Genomic DNA, 22,401 nt, shown 5'->3' on the forward strand with positions numbered 1-22,401 from the left:
AAGAAGGGGGACCGGAGAGTGTGTTCCAACTACAGGGGAATCACACTTCTCAGCCTCCCTGGTAAGGTCTATTCAGGGGTACTGGAGAGGAGGGTCCGCCAGGAAGTCGAATCTCGGATTCAGGAGGAACAGTGTGGTTTTCGTCCTGGCCGTGGAACACTGGACCAGCTCTATACACTCTTCAGGGTCTTTGAGGGTGCATGGGAGTTTGCCTGTCCGGTCTACATGTGTTTTGTGGACTTGGAGAAGGCATTCGACCGTGTTCCTCGGGAGGCCCTGTGGGGGGTGCTTCGGGAGTATGGGGTACCGCACAGTCTTATCCGGGCTGTGCGGTCCCTGTATGCCCGGTGCCAGAGTCTGGTCCGCATTGCCGGCAGTAAGTCGGATTCGTTCCCGGTGAGGGTTGGGCTCCGCCAGGGCTGCCCTTTGTCACCGATTCTGTTCATAACTTTTATGGACAGAATTTCTAGGCGCAGCCTTGGCGGGGATTGAGTCCGGTTTGGGGGCCTCAGCATTGCGTCACTGCATTTTGCAGATGACGTGGTGCTGTTGGCTTCCTCAAGCCGTGATCTTCAGCTCTCGCTGGAGCGATTCGCAGCCGAGTGTGAAGCGGCTGGGATGGGGATCAGCACCTCCAAGTCCGAGGCCATGGTTCTCAGTCGGAAAAGGGTGGTATGCTCCCTCCGGGTCGGGGAGGAGGTCTTGCCCCAAGTGGAGGAGTTCAAGTATCTTGGGGTCTTGTTCACGAGTAAGGGTAGGATGGAACGGGAGATCGACAGACGGGTCGGTGCAGCGTCTGCCGTCATTCGGACCCTGTACCGGTCCGTCGTGGTGAAGAGGGAGCTGAGCCGAAAGGCAAAGCTCTCGATCTACCGGTCGATCTACGTTCCTACCCTCACCTATGGTCATGAACTTTGGGTCATGACTGAAAGAACTCGATCCCGGATACAAGTGGCCGAAATGAGTTTCCTGCGCAGGGTGGCTGCGTTCTCCCTTAGAGATAAGGTACACTCGGTGTAGAGCCACTGCTCCTCCGCGTTGAGAGGAGCCAGTTGAGGTGGCTCGGGCATCTAATAAGGATGCCTCCTGGACGCCTCCCTCGGGAGGTGTTCCGGGCATGTCCCACCGGCAGGAGGCCTCGGGGGCGGCCCAGGACACGTTGGAGAGACTATGTCTTTCGGCTGGCTTGGGAACGCCTCGGGGTCCCGTCGGATGAGCTGGAGGAGGTGGCTGGGGATAGGGACGTCTGGGCTTCCCTTTTAACGCTGCTGCCCCCGCGACCCGACCTCGGATAAGCGGAAGACAATGGATGGATGGATGGATGGAAAATAGAGTGAAATAAAATCTTATGCCTTTTCCTTTGACATCTACAATCCTACTAGCCTAGTAGTTCAGAATCAGTGCTCTTACCGCCACTAAGGCAGATTCCTGTTGCATCTAAAGCTGTGCAAATGTTTTGCTAAATTACGGTGATACATTACCGTAAAACCTCGCTGAGATTTTTTTTTTTTTTTTTTTTTTTAAATGCATGTACAGACGCTCCCCTACTTATGAACGAGATTCCGGACGATCGTTGTAAGTTTGTTTGTAAGTTGCTTCAGTGCTATATTTTGTATGTTCAAGGTTTATATGATTATGTTAAAGGCTTGTATAAGTAACCTGTATTGTTTTGTATGAAAAAAAAAACATTTAATAAAATAATATGCTCTATAAAGTTGAGTTTAACTAACTTTTGAAGTCCTCCCCCGAGATAAAAAAGTGGCCGAAAAAAAGTGTTCCGACCATTTTCCCAACCGCATCAAGCTTTCTTATTCCACTTTCATTTAAAAAGAAACGTCTCGCCCCTTCTTTACATTTTACACCAACCACATTGAATGGATGCACGAGACATTAAACAATAAAAATGTCAAAGTTCTTAGCGCACTGGAAATAGTAGACCTAGACAGTATAGAATGTTTACACACAAACTAAGAAGAGGAGGCGGATATTTTTCGACATCCTGAAAAAATGTTCGTATCTACCATTTTACATAAGTAGAATAGTCGTAAGTAGGGGATCATCTGTATTTACAAATAAATATGGTGTATTTAAAAAATAAGGCATTTATTTCTCATTCTCTTTCGGTGTGTCCGGTTTAAGACGACTAATGGCCCGATACCGGTCGGTAGCCCGGTGGTTGACGAACACTGATGTAAACAAATGATTCAGATTGCTCCAATCAGCACCCAGAAACAGAAGGCAGTGATTTCTTTGAGCATAAATGTGATTGTAAAGTTAAGGCGTAATTCCGCAAAGTACGTACTTATCTAGAAAAATTGTTAATAGAAAATAACTTCATGAAGCACCGATTTGCAGTGTGATTTGGCGAGAGAACATTGTTTAAGTAGTGACAATTCCCAAGCAAGGTTTCCAGTTCTCTAAGCAGAGCCGCTTTTAGTCTTTTTTTTTCAGGACGTAAGAACCTTTCTTGTTGCGGTGGCGGAATTTCTCACAACTTCCATTTGTCAGCTGTTAGTTTGAGCGAGGAGACGAGACGAGGACGAGACGAGGCGTTACCATCTGTCATCACCTCGGCCTCCCTCGGTGAGCCTGATGCCGACGACAAAAAAACGGCAAGAGCAAAAAAAGATAAAAGGGAAAGAGGGTTAGAAGTGAAATCACAAGTGACGAAAAAAGGTCTTTCGTTTAAAAGATTTTTGGGGGAATTGTGCAGTAAAAATATAATGTGATTACATTCGTGGAGGATCTTGGATATTATTTTGCAGATAACATGGCAATGTATGTAATCCACTTAGACTAACGGGCGTCAACTAGGGTTTTAACATGTTTTAATGGAATGACGGGATATATATAGACAAGTTATTTTTAATTTGTGGCAATCTAAGACTTTACCATCATTTTTTGGCAGTGAAAAAAGTCAAACTTTTGCTCTTAGTTTGCCTAAATCAATTATAATTACAGGTTTGACTTCTACTTCTTCAGTGCTTGTATTTCATTTTTTTCCATAAATAAATAATAATTTGACTTAATTTTTGTTAAAGCAGAAAGATCATCTGATAGCATATACTTTTGCAAATTTTGGTAATCGTTTCTAAATGTTATTAAATTCTAGTTTATTTTTTCCTAGTAATTCTTTGATTGATGTTTGGTTTAAAAAGTATGTAATTAATATTGCTCATATAAAGTATAATTGGTTTTTATTTTATTTTAAAATCAAGTAAATCCATTAGCTTGTTAAAGGCTTCTTTTTTAAATTTGATTATTTTAAAAAAGGTAGATAGTTCTGATAATTGTAATAATTTTTTATTTTGATATTTTATCAACAAAGACATGTTAATTTAAGACATGTTTCATCGTCTAAATAACTTAAAAGAAACAAATATATTTCTTAGATAATGTTACAAATGTTCTGAATATTTTTTCGGCAAACATTATCCCTTAATTATATGTCATCTACGATATCAGATATTTGTACTAACTTTATTATTTATTCTTTTTGTACCACAACAATCTTAATATAAGTAAAATCATTGAAATGAATTACTTTAAAGGTACATTGTGTAATATTTGACCACGAGATACCGTATTTGTCTATTGCAAACTAAAATCAGTGCCAAATGAACACAGAAGCAAGATACTAGACAAACATCGTGGCGACAACTGGGTATGGATTTTGCTATCTAAAAGAAATACAAATATTTTGACCTATGAATAGTTATACAAATTAACATTGCTATGATAGTTCATGTATTCTTGCCCATTATTCAAACCAATGTTTTTTTGTTTTTTACTACATTGAGGTTTTTTGTACCACTAAGAGGCACTAGATATTACACACCGTCCCTTTAACGACAAAAAAGAAAGTGACAGAACTGAAAATAACTCACCTGCTGTGGGCGGGCATTATGGGCACCATGACCGTGCCCATTACGGGTGTGGCCGATATGATGGCCGTGTCCGGTATGGTGGGCGTGTCCTCTGTGGTGCTGATGTTGCCCGCCGTGGCCTGAGCGGTGCTGATTGGATTTGTGATGAGCATGGGTCCTGGGAAGGCTCTGGAACCGAGTGAGTGGGATGACTGGCGGCGGAGTGGGAGGCCTTGGTCCCGCCGGGGCTGAAGTGGTTCCAGCCTGGGTTCCGGGGTGGAGCAGGGCCGCTTGGGTTTGTTGTCTCCGGTTTTGAAAAGTCTGTGCGCTTTTTGTGTGTGTTTTGAGCGCCGCTTGGGTGAGGCTGTTGGGTTGTAGCTGCTGTGCCGTCTGTCGAGGTTGAGCAGTTTGGACTGGAACCACCCTCTGTTGCTGGGATACCTGTGTTTGGAGTAGGTGGTTGGGGTCTGCCAGGGCTCTTGTATCTGAACTAAACGGGTCACTAAGCCTTAACCTTTGTGGAATGCCAACAAAGGGGTTGCTGCTTTGCGTTGTTTCCCGACTGGAACCGTGTTGAAGACCTGGCGGAACTCTCATGTCTTGTCTGGTTCTCTCCCTTTGCGTGGAAGGGGTTCTGTGCGAGTGGTTTGCAGGTTCAAGTTGCGGCACCCTAAGAGTTTGTGAATCCTCAAAATCGTCCGTGCGACTCCTGGTCTGATCTTCCCTGAAAGGGTTTTGACCTCGAGGTTGCGTTTGATTTTGGCGCAGAGGCGGACTTTCAGTGTAGTTTGTAGTTTCTGAGGTCATACCCCTTGGGGCGGTCCCTCTGGGATATGCCGGGGTGCCCCGTAAGAGGTCCCACGGCATCTGCCGGTGGGAGGAAGTTCCACGGACTTCCTCTTGGTAAGTCTGCGTGTTGGCATTGCGCAGAGAAGTATGGGAGTGCGTGTACCCAGTCATGACCAGAGCAGGATGATTCTGAAGATTCCTGTTTAAATCCTGACCAACTGACTCGCTTTGAATTCTGGAATTTGACTGCTTGACCTCCTGCTGAGGGAAGGCATTGAGGTTTACGTGAATGGTGGGCACCTGAGAGTTCTGCTGGGAACCTCGTGCCAGACTCAGCTGGACCCCTGCCGGCTCTCTGGAACCTTGTGCGGCACCAGTCTGGATGATTATGTTAGAACTGGTTTGCTCCCGGTCAGCTTGCGCAAAAGCCGGATTGTCAACACCGCCAACCGGATACGAGGACAAATTCTGCACCGGACGGTTTTGTGGCAGGCTCCTCAACTGCAACGTCTCCAGGTCCTCGTTCCTCTGGCGCTGCAACACTCTCTGGCGCTCGACTGCTGAGTTTGTTTGAAAGATTGGCGGGTCGGGATCCCTTGCGAGGTCAGCACGTGGATCTGTAGCCTTAAAGTACAGGGGAAAAAAAACAGGGATGCGTGTTAGGTTTCGACGGGGCTGGGTAAAATCAATACGAATCATGTGCTCGCTGGGCTCACCAGAGGCCGGGGATTTGTGCGGTTCTTCTGTACTGTGATGGCTTCTCCTTGCCTTTGTCGCACTGTAATGATTTTCACAGAAGAGACGTGTGAAGGCACGTACGCGGCAAATGGGCTAAACAATGGAAGCAATTCTTGTATGGTAACTATTTGACTTTCAATGTACTGTAATTTCTCGCTACTTTGCACATTGTTCATCATGGCTTTAGTGCATTACAGTTTGAAAAATATTCCAATATCCATTATCCCTGAAAATATATTGCTGAAAGCAGGAGCCAAAATGGGCTGCACTCGTGCGGCCGTGATCCATTAACCTAGGATTTATTGCTGCAAGCAGGAGCTGGCAGAACACACTTGTCGGTCCTGGCAGCTGTTTGTTTAACTGCTTTATCCACATTAAATAAACTGCACTTGTGCACCTGCAATCTATTATCCTCAATCCGAATTGCTGCGAGTGAGGACTGGCAATGGACACTTTTGTTGGGAGGCGTGCGACTTTGTCCTGCCTTGAATGAAATGCATAGCTGTAACCATGATCCATTATCCCCGCTTGACTATTGCTGAAAGTGGGAAAGGCAGTAGGCATAATTCTTTAGAAAAAGGCCACTGAAGCCTGCCAAAAAATGAACTGCTCTGTTTTGGGTGCAATCGTTTATCCCTGGTCAACTATTATTGAGAGCAGGGGCAGCGAGAGCAACTATGTGTCATGCATGGCAGCTTTTTTTCCTGATCTTACCACCTAAAATGAACAGCACCAATATGACCACGATCCATTACCCCTGGTCAACTACAGGGGGAAAAAAAGTGGAATAACCTTTCTCTCTGACATGGAAGTAGGACGAGTCAAATAGACAAATTGAGCATTTTTGGTGTTTCAAATCTTGATTCGGTCATCATTTATTCAGGACAGAGGTTTTAAATGTGGGTACACATACTCCAGAGCAGGGGTCACGAAACTTTTTAAAGCTGACAGCTACTTTTTTTGTTACAGTGCGAAGAGAAACCGGTTCGGTATCCATTACCAAAATAATGACCTATCATGTTACTATCGTGTCGCTGTGTTTTTATTATGGTAATACAAAGTTGTAATTATAAGATTTATGGTTAAAATAGGCTTAGCTAACCACTAAATGAGCATACTAGTTAGAAATCAAATTTCCTAGAACATCTAAATGACCCGTAACTTTAGAGCCATCACCAGAAACAGTTTGTGGGCTCTCATGGGTGAAGTAAATTAATCAATGCTCTTACCTCGCCTCCTTAACACCAGACACACCGCCAACACGATGAGCAGCACCACAATGACGAGAAGCAGAAAGCTGCCAATCACGACGCCAACCACTTCTCCAACGTCTAGGCAAATGTCTGAACACAAAATACAGAAAATGTTTGTCAAACATGTTGACATCTCCAATTTATTTTCATTAAGTTTTAAATCTTTATTTAGATATTGAATAGAACCCAGTAGTCCCTAGTTTAGGGCATCACCTACCTTACGATGAATTCATGCTATGATGTGGAATGCAATGTTATTCCGGCATTTCACTCACCATATGTAAACAAATTAGTTTACATTACGAAAAACTTGAGAAAAATTAAACTTTGCGGTGTACTCACAAACTACTAACTAGGGTATTACAAGTTACAGCTCTAAGATGCCTGTCAGCTATATTTATAAGGTTATTAAATCATATACACATACATTACGTATGAGTAGTACTTAGTATATACTATGTTGTTACCAATGTTTGATATTTATATAAGACTTTATTGTGTTTTAATGTTTTCACCTGAAGTACCAGTGGTTTGGAAGGCGTTACAATAAGTACCTATCTCCCGCTACATCACCTTGTGATCACCACCTCCGAACGGACTAATGTCGTATCCCAGGTTTTACAGTAGCTGAAGTATATTAAAATGATAATTAATAATGAGTGAAATATGTGACAACACTTCTGTTAAGTGATGACTTAGGACCTTTTTTAGGGGTAAAAGAAAAAAAAATATATCTCATAACTTATTGTGCGTGTGACTATATTTTGATGTTATAAACAGTAATTTCACAGCTAAACACTACCTCATAAAATATGAAGGCTTCAAAGAAATTTGTAAATTGAATTAGAACGAAATAACTTTAATTTCACTTCATTCAGTTTTGGATTGTGGTGGTATTATTATAGATGATTCTAAAATGAAGGAAATGATATCGTATTTTTTATGATATTATATTCTTGTGAATTACTGCTCCTCGTATATTTTTTTATTGTTTGAAAGTGTCCATGCAGAAAGGAAACGGCCATTAAAAATGCTGAGGAAATTAGACGGCGGCGATTTCTTGAGCTATGATAGGACCCAAAAACCTGCTCTGCCCTTTTGGCTTGAGTGCGGAAACAAACAAAGATAATGAGGCCGAGGAGAACAGATAAAAAGGAGAGCGAGACAGAAAAATAAATAAAAGGAAAAGATGGATTTGTGCATGCGTGTGCGAGCAGGTCACCCGATGACTTTGAGCACATTCCCGCCAGATCAATCTCCCAGGATGCATTGTGTCCCTCTGCTGTCATGAAGACAGATACAGGGAAGAAGGGGAGGCTAGGTGGAGGTGGAGAGTTGAGAACCCACAGCCATAATATAACCGCCCAGAGGTCAATCTCGGTCATCATGTGGAAAAAAGAAGCTGAAATTACAATTCATGTGTTTGTTACTTCTCGTTTACTGTAACGTATTGCTCTCTGGTCTCCCCATGTCGAGCATCAAAATGTTGCCACCAAAATGCAGCAGCGAGACTTTTGACCAGGACAAAAAAAAAGATCGTATCACCCCATATCTTAGCTTGCATTGGCTTCCTGTCTGTTTGAGATGTGACTTTAAGGTTCTGTTACTAACATACAAAAGTTTGATTAATTCGTGCTCTATGCTCCTGCTAAGTCTCCGCTAAGAAAAAGCTAGATTCATTTTGACTCTAAGAACCAAAATGAAATCTGCAGACTTAAGGGCGTTCTCCATTCAGGCCCTGGTGCTGTTAAAGTCTCTGCCCCTTGAGAAGATCTGTAACCTCAGTGGAAGTCATCAATCAAGACTTAAGACACACTTCTATGATTGATGCCAACATCATACATACGTTTTCTTGTTCTTTCCTGCTGCCTGGCTGATGGCGCAGGTTTTTTATTTTCCTCATGCAAGGGTTTTTACATTTTTCCTTCTCTGCATGTAGGTTTCAGATTAGGGGATGTTGTAATGAGGTCTATGAAGCTCTTTAAGACGTTTTGTGGTTGAAGGCTATACAGATAATGTGACTTGACATGATTGACTCACTTTCCACTGACACGTCAGTGGCCCGCTCGGACTCTCCGCCCGTGATGGCGTTCCTGGCGGTGCAGGAGTATCGAGCGCTGTCGTCGGTGGTTGAGGTCTGCAGGGTGAGGTCGCCGCCGTCAGGGGGCACGGGTGTTACCGGCTCGCCATCGCGCCGCCAAGTGAAGAGGGCGGGGGGCAGAGAGTCCGATGTGCACGTGAGGCGAAGGGTCCGGCCCGCCTGGACATCCGCGCTACCTACGCATTCTTTGGAGGCTTCTTTGGTCAGGACCGGGGTGTCAGGTCCATCTGGTGGTTTGTGGGTAAAAAAGGGCAAAACAAAAATGATTATATCTATACAGCTATAAATTAATATCTTCATAAATCTCTCATACACACATACACAAATATATCACTAGTACATGTTAGCAGCATGGCAGCGTAGTGGTCAGCGCGTGTGCGGCACAGTTCTGAGCTCATGAGATCGAACCTTCCAGTGTGGAGTTTGCATGTTGTCCCCTTGCGTGGGTTTCCTCCGAGCACTCCGGTTTCCTCCCAAATCCCAAAAACAGGCATGTCAGGTTAAGGGGCCGGTCTGAATTGTAACTCGGTATGAATGAGCAAGTGAGTTTTCTGTCTCTGTGTGCCCGGCGACTGGATGGCAACCAGTTCAGGATGTCCCCTGCCCACAGGGAGAACATGCAAACTGCACACAGGGGGACTGCAATAGCTGGACATGAACCCTGGACCTCCGCACTGTGGGGCTGCGCTAACCACCCAGCCGCCGTGCCGCCTAGTTGAGGAAAGGGTTATCAGCATCGCAAGACACACTTCCCATCGATCTGTTTTCACCTCCAAAGACAAAAAGACTTTCTGGCTTGTTAAAGGCGATTTATTACTTCCACCAAAGAACTTAACGTTAGCTTTAATTAGCCAACAGCATTATGACTATGCATCTATGCGCCATTGAGTACGGATAGAGTTAGTATTGTTTTGCATTTGGAACATTTTCCCTGATTTAATAGTGACTCATAATGAGAACAACCGAAAGAAAGTTGTAAAGAAGAAAAATAATTTGCAATAACCGATAAAAAGGTACAACAAAGATGTTCTAAATGTATGCATTTCATATCAACATTTAAATTTGTGCATTAATACCATTTAATTCACCAAATTTTTCTTGCATTAATATTGTTTGTAATAGGAAATAGCTGGAATTGTTTAAAAGTAATTCCCAATGGTTGTGGTAAGTAACACGATTTGAAAACATTGTTTCACCAAGATATTTGTGAAATCATCCTTTTGAAAAGATGTGGCCGACTGCAGTAAGAATGGTTTTGGTTTGAAGACAGAATTGTTGTCTTTTTCATGAAAAAAGGCGTACAATTTTTGAAAAAATTATTAAAGCCACAAACGATGCAATGCATATTGTACGATGTGATACTCAAAAGGTATTAATATTAGTATTATCACATGCCACTGCCCGTCAATGCCGAGGTTCCTCTTATCTCTGAAGAACGGGATGACACTTTACACCAGGGGTCGGGAACCTATGGCTCGCGAGCCATATATGGCTCTTTCTACGAGTATCTGTGGCTCAGAGACAAATTTGATTGCATGCAAAATTTCTCCATCTTGAGTTTACTATTCTTCTCAGGTACACTCAAAGCCAAACCAAAACTAAATAACATGGCATTACTTCGCAGTATATATAGGGCACGTTTTTTACTACAATTTACAGTCAAGGTGTCACACAAAAAAAGGGGGAAAAAAACTCGTTTTGGCTGTACAACGCTAAAGAATCGTTTACATAAAAGTTCACTATATAATCTGTGTTCAGTGTTCAGATACCTTATGATGAATCCACAGAACTGTAAATACGCCAAAACACCGGAAGAGAACTTAGTCATTTGATTGGGTGAGTGGGAGGGATGGGTGGAGCTATGCAAAAAGTGCAAGCACTCCCTCCCATCTCTTTAGTAAATTTGTCTCATAATGTATGGTGTGGCTCTTTGCCAAAATAAAATTAATATTTTTTGCTTTTATGGCTCTTTGAGTCAAAAAGGTTCCCGACCCCTGCTTTACACGGACACTAACGGTGACCGGATGAGGAAGGTGCTATATCTGAATCAGATTAGGAGGTTTCTCTTGCTACTGGTAATCATGGAAACCAGTACTATATTTTTCATTTGCGGGAGCAACCCCCTATCCTGTATCTGCCCAAGTCACACCACAGGAAGGGGTGCCCCAACAACCCTGGCGGTTAAGGGTTGATTTATTTTTTTTCCAAATAACTCATGATTCAAAAATAGTATAGAATGTGTTGTGTTATTCAAATGTAGTTTTTCCTTTGCTTTCTCACTCACAAGCAAAGCCACTCCTTCTCTAGTAGGTAAACCCGTAACTCCAGACTTTCTACCAATCATACATCAGAGCTGTAATTCACCATTTCCTTTCATCTTTGTTTCACTCAAGGCTAACACATCAACCTTCCTTTTAGTCATCATCCTTCCGATCTCCACTTCTTCCACTCAGTCGCTTTACCTCCACATCCTCTCACATTTAGTGACCCTATAACTAGGGTTTGCGAGACCTTTCAGTCCCCCGCCCCCCATTCTTTGCCTTGCTGTCTCTTAGGGAGTAGAGATACAGAGGAAAGGATCCCCAGACCCTTTGCTCCCTCCACTTTACAACACACAGCGGACCACAGTGGGAGAATTCTCACACCTCCCAGAGGGAGAGGGCCCCTCACCCCAGGATGCTTACCAATAATAAAGTTAAGAAACATTTACTGTTGATTGTTCACAAAAAAAGGAAAAAAAAAGAATTGAGCCCAAGCATATTTGGTTAGGCCACAAACAAACAAAAACAATTATATGTACGGCCATGACTCACAAAAAACAGTGAGCCTCCTTGTGGCGGTGAGGGCACTGAGCGGGTTGCTGACAGTGCAAGTATAGTCTCCTGCGTCGCCACGCTGTCCTGGATTGATGATCAGCGATCCGCCGATTATCGTAATCCTGCCATCTTCGGTGAGAGTCTGGCCGTCCTTACCAAACTGGAAGGTGAGTTCAGTGCCGCCCGAGGTGCACGTTAAAGTGACGTTGCCCCCTTCTGTGGCCACCGAAGGCACGGTGAGCGTCACCCCAGAGACAGCGTCTGTTCATGAAATACAAAAAACAGGAGTGACCCCATCTGAAAGACTAGGGTTCCTACGGCTTTTTCATGACCAAAGTCAACCACTTTTTAAGGACTTTTAAAATCGATTTTTTCCAATTTTGCCAGAACCAATAAAAGAAAAGTGTGAATCAGGTATTTTGCAGATCAACAAATATATTTGCGATAGCTACGATTTCCATATGTGACTTCTAGTTTGCGTGTGGATTTATAAACACACAAAATATATTTGTGGATCCGAACAATATGTGGGTAATATGTTTGAGACAAATCTCTCCTCATACAGGTGTTGGGTAAAATTACTGTAATATGTAGCTTACATTTTCAGTTGAAGGAATTTCTTTCCACTATAATTTACCAATGGTAAACGCTACCTTATTTTTTTGCATAGCCCATAATAAATGTCTGCAATTGATAAGTAATCTTTGCACTAATACACATTTTATAGTGCCCTGTCTAGGTGTAGCATGCGAAAACGAAGACGAGAAAGTTTGACAAAGTATACGTAGCACTTTACTGCGATCACATACGGAGATGTGCAAAGACCAGTGTGCTTTCTATGTTGAAAATGTAGACAGCGGACAGCACAAAGCCAAATAAATCAAGCTGTTACTTAAACACATTACAACCCAATCTCGCTGATAAGACGCTTGAGCTTTTTTCAGCGAAAATGTGCTTAGAGGCATAGATTTGGCATAGACGGAAGTGACGCGTTACCACCAATATCGGGCAATTGTTGTTTTGTCCCCACTAATATTATGTGATTAGTTTTTTTTAAAAAGGGGAGTGTCGGGAGGTGGGGGAGAGGAGTTAATCTAACAAGGGGGGGGGCATGACGGAAAACAATTACGAAGCAATGGCATACAACAAAACACGTTTTCTCATCTATGACAAACAGAAATTATTTTGCATACCCAAAATGATTCATTTGATAATCAGTATGTTATAATGTTATTTTAACACATGAACATATATTACACATAAGTATTGCGTACGACTGGCACAGACTATTTTTTTATTTTAATGTTTTTATCTGGGATACTAGGGGTTTGGAGCAAACTACTTTAGGTTGCAATCCCCTGCTATATGTCAATTTTATTTCGCAATTCCCATCTCAATGGATTAAAGCCATATCCCGGGGGTCTACTGTACTGCAGTTTCTGTACATTTCTACACAACTGATCTGTCGAAAGGTTTCACAAAAAATAAGAAAGGCGACGCCACAAGAGAGGGCAGTCTGATAATCCAGCATGCAGGTGCGGGCACAGATGGTGAATAAAGACCAGATGAATGAGTGGAGCAGAGATGCCGGCTGGCGGATTGGCCCCAGTTTAATCACTGCACGGGGAGCAAAACCTCAAGGATGGATTGCAAACGTCAAGTGCGGACCCTGAAAGTAGGCACTGGCTTCCAGGTCAGTTGAGGAAAGTTTGTTATTGTGAATAATTTGTTGATTAGTTTCAGAAATTAGTAGGGATGCTCAATAACAGTTTTTTTTCCTTCCGATACAAATGACCCATAAAACCCTGCTCCTGCAGAACAATTCCAATACCCTTTTCTAATTGTGCTTTTCTTTGTTTACAATTACAAACGGATAATACAGCTTTTGTAAACATGTCCCCAAAAAACTGCTGCAGAGACTAACAAGAGTTTGACTAAATCGATCAATACTTACTTTTTGTGTTAACAACAAGCATCGTGACAAGATATTGTTATGAGAACCATGACACAAACATAGATATTGCAAAAAGTGAATACGATTATGGGTGTGTTAATTATGTCAAAATATGTCACTTCTAAACATTACACAAGTGTTCCAATACTTAATGTCATACATGCTTTGGCTAGGAAAAATATATCCCTCATTCATATCAAGTGGCATGACCTTAGCTGTACACATGAATAGTTATAATGAAAAATAAAAATACTTCAATCCCTCTCTACTTCACACTTCTTACTGTGCAGGCTCAGTGCATCACGGATTGAAAAATATTCAGCAATTCATTATCCCCGATCACAGATTGTTGCGAAAATACAGAGCCATATTTACCGGACTATAAAACGAGATTATTATGGAGCATGCAGTTTACACAAATGTACAGCTATTCTGTAGTTTTTTCTTCAAACCACTTGGGGACTACTTTAAATAATAATAAGGGATCAAACATCAATGCAAAAACAAAATACTTTGAAGCTTTCTAACCAGTTGTCGACTGATTTGACATTATACTGGGGCGTCGAGTGACCGATTAACAGAACGTTTTTTTTCTATCCGGCCAATAACTGTTAAGTCCTATTTTGGCCGTTATCAGTTTGATAACTAGCGTGTATCCTGACGAATTAGTAACAAGAAAAAAGTAAAATAAACTCATGTTTTACCCGAATCCTTCTCTTTGACGTCACCACATTTTCGCCAATATTCCGCTCCACCTGTCACCCCATTAGCGAGGAGTCGGGGAAACGGAGGCGGCCTAGACGAGTTCAACGTGGGCCGATCACGACAGACAAGGCCTTTATGGAAATCAATGCAAATAGCGCTTGTAAATATAACACAAAGTGCGCAGGGACACATCTGAGAGGATGCGTTGCATATGAATCAAGCAGCGACGAGTGGAAATCGACGTTGGACCAACGTATATGAGCACACAAAGGAGGTAGCGTGAGTAATGCGATTGCTGGATTGCTGTTATATAAAAGAGAACTGCTGCCTTATATAATAGAAATACTGTAAACTGAATATATATCAAATAGAGAAGGGGCATCTATCGTTATAGATTAATTAATTGATTATTAATTGATGGAATAATTGTGCCAATGGCATGAGGAAGACACACACACAACGTGCGCATTTATTGTAATTCTACACAGACAGCCAACTCATCTCACACTGCATTTTTGTTACACTGCTACAGGTAAAAACATTTTTTAATGTCTCTATTTTATTTCTCCTTCAATGTAACACTCACTTTGAGGAATTGGCGTGAACCTGCAGTTTTGTGAAGGCAGTACAGGTGCGCGGTAGTGATGGGTTCAGGGACATTTAATGAATATGATATAATATGTCTTTTTTGTACTTTGCATTTCATTGTTGTTCAAAGCATTTTAAGGTCACAGTATTGTTATATTGTGGGAATGTTTTACGTCTCCCTTGTCAGGGGGTTTGGCATCCCAACTCCGCTCAAGACATTACAGTGATTGGTGGAAATGTAAAAACTGAACATAAAACTAATATTTGGTTTCCAATATTTTCTTAATGTGAATTTAAACTGCATATCTCGTCTTCTGTAATTTTTGCTTAACAAACTGTACAACATGGTTAAAATGTAAGCACTTTTTGTAGGTAGGACTACAAGCAACTACTTATTTGGCATATTTGGTATTGGAAAAGTGATAAAATTACATTACTGCAATATTATAGTATTCAGATTACTTTACTGATTATATTTTTCAAATATAGCTCAAGGTCCCCCAAATTAATCACAAGCACCCCCAAAATTATAACATTTTTAAAACTCTTTTTTCCTTAATAAAGAACAAAATAAGCCTAAATACTGTATGATGAAAAACACTAGATAGAAAATAAAAAAGGAAAACAAAACAAAACTGAGAACAACGCAGCATCGCAAATACACCACTGCCTTGAAATAGTTTTGCTGTTTAATTCCTAGCACTGATCTGAAAGCTAGGGTCCAAGTAAAACTGGGCCAATTCAGGTTTTCCACAAGAAAACTTCTGATTAAAACATTTCACGGTTCTCAAATATTTTTTCTAATTTCCTACACAAAATAAGATCTAAAAAAACCCACTAAGAATTAATTTAAAACTTTAAATACGTTCATGTGAAAAGGCATGAATGAATCTGTAATTTGCATGGGCTTACTTACATTAACAAAACAATGTGTTATTTGACCACTAAATGTTGCTGTATTGTGTAGTGCAACCAAAAATAAGTGAAAGGAAGAATACAAACTATGGAGACTGAAAGTGACCGAAATGCAATTTTACCTACCATATTCAAGTTTTTAGTCCTCTTAGCAGCAAGATGGCTGACAATTAGCTCATGTTATGTAAAAAAAAAAATGCTAGTTTATCGCGCAATGAGTAATTTTTGCAAAATAATTACATCATAGTTTGTGTATTTTGGATTATTTTTTAAATCAATAGTTTTTTTTTAATCAATATTTTTCTTCTACCACTAGCAGGCGCTAAATAACACAACTTTCATATTACGGTGGGGGTGTTTAAAGATCAGCCCTGGGCCGCATGTTAGATACACCTGTCCAAGACTCTCCACCAATCAGGGTCTCACAAAATTCTAAGAAAATTTTAGCACAGAAAAAGCACTTTTCAATTAAAATCCATAATGGCATCAAGATTTAATACCGGTCTGAAAAATCGCAATTAAGTTTATTCCAAAATTGTATGGCACGCACCCAAACTTTGAAGTTCTTGAAGTTGAAAAAAAAAAGTGGTACACACGAATAAATACGGTTCTACGCTATGCATTGCCAGTCCTTACCAAAAACCCTTAGCGCCACCGATCTGGAGTTCGGCGTCAGGCCCGATGAGGTGAGCGGCACCACCTCCACCATGTAAGATCCTGCGTCCTCCAGCCGAGCGCTTTCGATTCTGAGCTGCGTGGCCGTGATGGAGATTCGACCTCGAAACTGCGCCACGTCGTTGATGACGGCAGACCCTCCGGCGAACAGGCCGAGCGTTACGCCCTCGTACAGCCACGTCATGGAGAGCACGTTTGGGATGGTGAGCACCGTGAACTGGATGGCGGCGCCGCTTAGCACCAGCACGGGGTCGGTTTGGAACTGGATCTGGATTTGGTCCTGCGTCTGCACCCGGACTGGAAGGCAAACGTGGTTGTATCAAAGTTGATTAAGGTTATGCTTTTTTTCTCTATGGGTGTACATACAGGAGACGCCCGGGTTACAACACTCCTAGCTTAAAATATTCTCGGGTTACAATTTGGAATCCGAGGTTTTTTCAGCCCCTTGTTAAAAAAAAAATCCCCAAAAACGTACACAATTTCAACTTTGCAGTGTTCGTGTGTATGCCTGTGCCAGTTAAAGGCCTCAAATGTCTTAGATGCCTGTCAGCTGTTGGTAGACACCATAGGAGATGCTGGCTAGCTATTGGTTTGCCTCATACTGATAGGCAATTGGTTGAGAACACTCTCACAATGCTCACTTTCTCAGTCTTTGTTCCGTCCAGAATCTTGTGTAACAATCTTAAATGTGTTTATTGATGGGTCACAAGACTTGCAGTGATGCTTAAGGGAGAAGCAAGAAGATAATAACACTTGAAATAATAAATAAGAAGAGGGAGCATGCATCCTAATTCTTTGCGCAGTTTGTGGTTATGCATCATTAAAATGCTGATATACGAGTGGCTGAACTACCTCACACAAATCCTTTTTCTTCCTTCATTGAGTTCAAAATGTAATGTGCTTCATGAAGACTTTGCGATTTGATGATGCGATACTGTATTGTTTGTACTATATTTGTTAGCTATGGGTCCCAAGATTTGCAGTGATGATAAAGGGAGGAGAAAGCAGATAATAACATTGAAGAAAAAGCTTGAAATAATACAAAGGATGATTCGGATGCATCGTTACCTTCGCCAAATAAAGAAAAGTTCAAACTTTGCTGTGTTCGTGATTGACGTCACAGCTTCACTATGGTGCAGATATGTTATTTGCGGAACTACTTCCCACAATGATTCTGATCAGAATCTCGTGTCCTAAGTAATGACTATGATTTATTGCAACAACTTGCTGTATGTTTTGTGCAGTATTTAGTTGCTATGTGTCCCAAGGCTTGGAGTGATGCTAAAAAGAGAAGCAAGAAGTAAAAACAATGAAAATATAGCTTGAGTTAACAAAGAACTACGAAGAGTGCACAAGAATAGTTACCTTCGCCATAACCATTCGACGATTGGAACAATTATTAGGAATAAGAAGGCGATTAAAGAAACAAAGTCACATAAGGTGGTCTCTTCCTCCCCCTGCATCCACCCCCTAACTGCAATGTACTAGCACAATGTCACTTCATAACAAAAAAAAAAACATAATTTTATTTTTCCTTTATTTCTAATGTCATTTAATCATGTACAAGTGTTATACATATGAGTAGGGCTTTTTTATTTACTATTTTGCTCCTAATGTTTAAAATGCATATCCAATTTTAATATTTTTACCCAAGTTACCCGGTTTTGGAATGCATTACTTAATTACAATAGGTTTTTATCCCCCACTATAACAACAGTTTCTCTTTACGACCGCCAACTCAGAACTGTTTAATGCCGTATAGTGGGGGTCCACTGAACTTGTTGTTTTTCTAATTGTAAGAGTTTGAGCATTGAAAATATTATTCAGAAGTCTTTTGGACTGTATGTAAAATAAGCAAAACAAAGAAAATATCCCTGACCTACTTGTATAATCGTAACAAGCACATAACGTCCCCCATAGCGTCCATTTACTAGAATGTATTTATACCAAGTCGAGTACGAGAACAAGCACGTTTCACATTCAGGGCCCAACTCCAAAGTCCAATTACTTCAGATTTTCATAGCAGAGTTAATGACTTGCATTATTTATCAGTTCAAAGAATCTCGATTAGCGGAAAAGGTAAAACGGACTCGGGAAGAACGTCCGCCGACTGCGTGGTGGGCTCAATCACCATTTTGCCAAATCAATTTTCAATAGGCGGCGGGGGGAAATGGCTATTTAATTAAAGGAGAATGTCGGCGATTACGACTTGAATTATTATCTCTCATGCATGAACGGCAGCCCCGGTTTGAGGAGCAAATTGAAATGTTATTTCAAATTCCACCGTCTGATTTTCTACGCCCATTTTCTGCGACGCAAAAGAGTAGCTATGACTTTTTGTCTCGTTTTTTTTTTAAAATCTATTTAAAATAGGACTCTTTAATCCGTTATCATGACAATATTTTCCAAATTTAATTGAACTATTTGATTCGATTCGCATTTCAATGGCTTAAATTAAAATATATTATCTCAAATTAAATGATTTATTTATCCAGGAAGTTGAGTGAACAGTAAATTATCATAATAAAAAAATAATGACAAATATACAACATGCACAATAATAACTTTACTATTATTTCAATAATCGTACAGTGGACCTCCAGCCCATTTTGCATTATTTGCTTAAAAACTTACAACTAATTCTACTGATGAATTGTGTAATTAAAATGCCTATCTGCTATTGGACAACATCATATAAAATGATTGTCTGCTACTGGCTTGCATCTTGGCATCATAAGGATGCCGATATGATATTGGCTGAACTGTCTCCCACAATTCCTTTCTTTTACTTCATTCCGTTTAGAATCTTGAGTGCTTTGTACAGCTTTTTCAAATTGGTGATAAAATACAGTATTTTGTGTACAGTATTTACTAGCAGTGGGTCCCAAGGCTTAGAGTGATGCTAAAAGGAGAAGCAAAATATGATAACCATACAAACAATGATTATCAAGAAATATGAAGAACTGCTAAGCTGCATAGCTTCTAATTAACGAGACAATTAAAGCAGATAAATATTCCTCACACATGACAATTCTTGAAGTTGGAGGATTTATAAACTGTTTTAATTTGAATCCTCTATCTCCTCTGCCTTTGCAATCCACTCAACTAGCTCAAGTCGCTTCGAGGGTAAATAACATTTAATGTTGCAAGAAAGTTATCATAACCTAATTTAAAATCATTAAAATAATGCTACAAATATCAACAACAACAATAATAATTTTAAAATGCATTTACTCTTACCCTAATCAGTTTAATAGTAGTAGTAGTAGTTTAATAATAACTTTCATTTGTTTGGCTTTCTTATTTACTGATGAAATTTCTAACAAAGCCAAGTATTTTTTATATTATTTGATATTTTTTAATGAAACATATTGACAAATACCGAAGAAGAAGACATACTACAAAGAATGTCATTGTAAATGAGCATGTATGCAACTCTAAGGGTGTGTATTTAAAAATATGTTTTAATTGAACAGGTGAAAGAATATTTGTGAAGGAATATAACGTAAAATAAGAAAAATTAAGACTTCACTTGTCGGTGCAGTTGAAAATACAGTTGTATCCCTGTCTAAACATAAAGGGGTAGTGGCTTAAATTTAGTGCTTCCTAGTGGTACAAAAATCCTTTGCTTAGTAATGAAAAAAAACATTCATTTGAATAATGGGCAAAAAACTATTATACCAATGTTATTTTTTTTAGATATTAACAAGTTTAGAAATTTCTATTACATAGCAGAATCCATACCTGGTAGTTGCTTCTATATTTTTCTGGCATCTTGCTGCTACGCTGTGTTTATTTTGGTATTGGTATTGGTTTTCGTTCACAGTAGCCAATAAAGTGCGATGTAGTGGACAATGTACCTTTAAAAATGCATTTTATCCTATCCTATTTTGACGTATAGTATATTTCATATTATTTCCATTGTTATTATCATGATTATTATCTTTATAATCTTTTTTTTTTTTTTTTTTTTTAGCAAAAAATACAAATGCTGTGTTGCTTTTAGGGTCATCATTTTTGTTAGGTCAAAGCGCATATTTACGGGCTATCCATCCAGCAAAGCCATTATCCAGAGCTCTTATCCTCACATTCACATTTAAATCACGTCTTTAAACACTAGCTCATCAAGGGCAATAAAGTACTGTATCAATGTCACGGATTGGCGATAATTACAAGCATTAACGAGCTAAGCCGCCGTTTAAATCGTCAAACAATCTCCCGTCAAAGTAATGAATAATGAGAATTACGAGCTGGAGATGAGGCATTGAATGTGTCACGCCGAGAATGCGGTGTTGCCAGTTTCGGGGGGAAAGACAAATGAAATGAAGGCGACTTTGCGGTCTAGAGGCGTTTTTGTTTTTTTTCCTTTTCTCGTAGACGTGTTTGAAATACCACGCAGCTCGTTTTGTTTTCTCCCCACGTCACAGACTCTGAGGCCATTTGGATCTTTTTTTGAAAGCTGGAGGAAAAAGAATGTGTCGTGTTTTTTTGTTTTTGTACCTGCCAGCCAAAGCCCGATGAAAAAGGCCACAAGTTGTCTCATGTCGCCAGTCAGGATGCCCTGTGGGTCAGATTTAAGACTCAAACGTTAGGAAAAAAAACCCCCACTAAAATTCAAAAGCGAATGTTTGTCATACATTTTTAAACGTATTACATTCATGTTTGAATCTATGAGCTTCTGCACATGCCCTATTAAACTTAAAATTACATTAAATTATTTTTTACGCGAAGGTAAGTTTATTATTAACTTACCCAAACAAGTTATCTTCGTGGGCATTTTGGTACGTTGGTAATTTCATGCTAGGCTAATAATGTTAACTTCCGTGTTGCCGCCCCTACCACCTGTCAACCGCTACACCTGTTCTCTTAAAGGGACCGCGCCTTGAAAGAGTGCGTGTAAGTCGGCTCAGCGTGTTCGCGTGGCGGCCATGTTGGAGGGGGCAACGCTCCTGAAGGAGCTCATTTCTCATCTGTTTTTAACAAATTTTACTAAGTAGTGATGGGAAAAGCACACTTTGTTACAACTTTTTTAAGAACATACAGTAAAACATCATTATACTTAGGATGAAAGGTTGTTTCCCGTTTTTCTTGTTACTATTTAATATGATGTTTTGATGTTTTTTTTTTTATACTACATCGTTTTAGTAACAGGTGTCTAATAATAGTGTTACTTCTTTTTTTTTAATCTCCAAAGAGCAATTTTGCAATGTATGGACTATATTTTAATTGATTAGCTTTTCTGTATTTTTTTTTCCTTCGGTTCATCATTATAAAGAAAAATACAACTCATTTAGAAGAAAAAATCTGGTATCTAATATAGCTGGTGGCAGATGATTCTGTTCTGATTACTCTCTTGTGATTTTATTTTTCAATTATCATGTTGAACATTATAAAAATGATTAAGGTTTTTTTTTATTTCACATTATTTTGTATTTGCCCCTTGTTGCTATCTTAGTCATAAATTGTTATTTTAATATATTTTTTGAACAATTTTTAGTACCATGCACCTGATAGGGTTGTAGCTTTGTAACTGCATTTTTCTTCTCCAAAGAACAGTTTTGCAATGTATTAAATAGATTCTTCTTTGTATTTCATTAATTAATTTCTAACTTTTTATCGTCCTTTTTTTAAGTCCAACATTTTAAAAATAATACCGCATTGCAAAAATAAATCCTTACTGAATTAGCAGGGTTTTTTTTGTATTTAATTTATCATGTTCTTATTCAGTGCAGCACGGCGGAGCAGTGGTTAGCGCGTGTGCGGCACAGTTCTGAGGTCATGAGATCGAACCTCCTGTGTGGATTTGGCATGTTCTCCCCATGCTTGCGTGGGTTTCTCTCCGGCGCTCTGGTTCCCCCCCCCCCCCCCCCTTTTAAAAACATGCATACATAATTGCATTGTCATATCTAGCTAATGGGCAGCACGGCGGCGCAGTGGTTAGCGCTTGTGCGGCACAGTTCATGTCATGGGAACCTGTCGTGGGTTCAAATCCAGCTCCAGA

The 22,401-nt window shown here is 40.3% G+C and overlaps 1 protein-coding gene across 1 annotated transcript; it reads right to left on the reverse strand.

The window, feature by feature from the left end:
* Nucleotides 1–659: 659 nt before the first annotated feature.
* On the reverse strand, nucleotides 660–21,233 carry LOC148372337 (uncharacterized). Its single transcript, XM_088327028.1, has 9 exons — nucleotides 21,153–21,233; nucleotides 20,901–20,961; nucleotides 16,362–16,697; nucleotides 11,561–11,824; nucleotides 8,687–8,974; nucleotides 6,623–6,736; nucleotides 5,372–5,433; nucleotides 3,888–5,279; nucleotides 660–2,589 (listed from the first exon to the last, which is right to left on the reverse strand). Exons 2-9 carry the CDS (start codon nucleotides 20,941–20,943, stop codon nucleotides 2,566–2,568), a joined length of 2,523 nt encoding a protein of 840 aa, XP_088183154.1. The 5' UTR covers nucleotides 20,944–20,961; nucleotides 21,153–21,233; the 3' UTR covers nucleotides 660–2,565.
* Between the last annotated feature and the right edge of the window lie 1,168 nt (nucleotides 21,234–22,401).

Source organism: Urocampus carinirostris, chromosome 2 (assembly GCF_059441175.1).
Source record: "Urocampus carinirostris isolate Australia breed hairy pipefish chromosome 2, RoL_Ucar_1.0, whole genome shotgun sequence".
In the NCBI taxonomy this organism is placed as follows: Eukaryota; Metazoa; Chordata; class Actinopteri; order Syngnathiformes; family Syngnathidae; genus Urocampus; species Urocampus carinirostris.

Coding starts and splice junctions, on each gene's coding strand:
- LOC148372337 (XM_088327028.1), bottom strand. CDS start 20,943: ATGAGACAACTTGTGGCCTTTTTCATCGGGCTTTGGCTGGCAG. Junction 16,698..20,900: donor CATCGGGCTTTGGCTGGCAG/GTACAAAAACAA, acceptor TTTGCCTTCCAG/TCCGGGTGCAGACGCAGGAC. Junction 5,434..6,622: donor TCTGGTGTTAAGGAGGCGAG/GTAAGAGCATTG, acceptor AAATCATTACAG/TGCGACAAAGGCAAGGAGAA.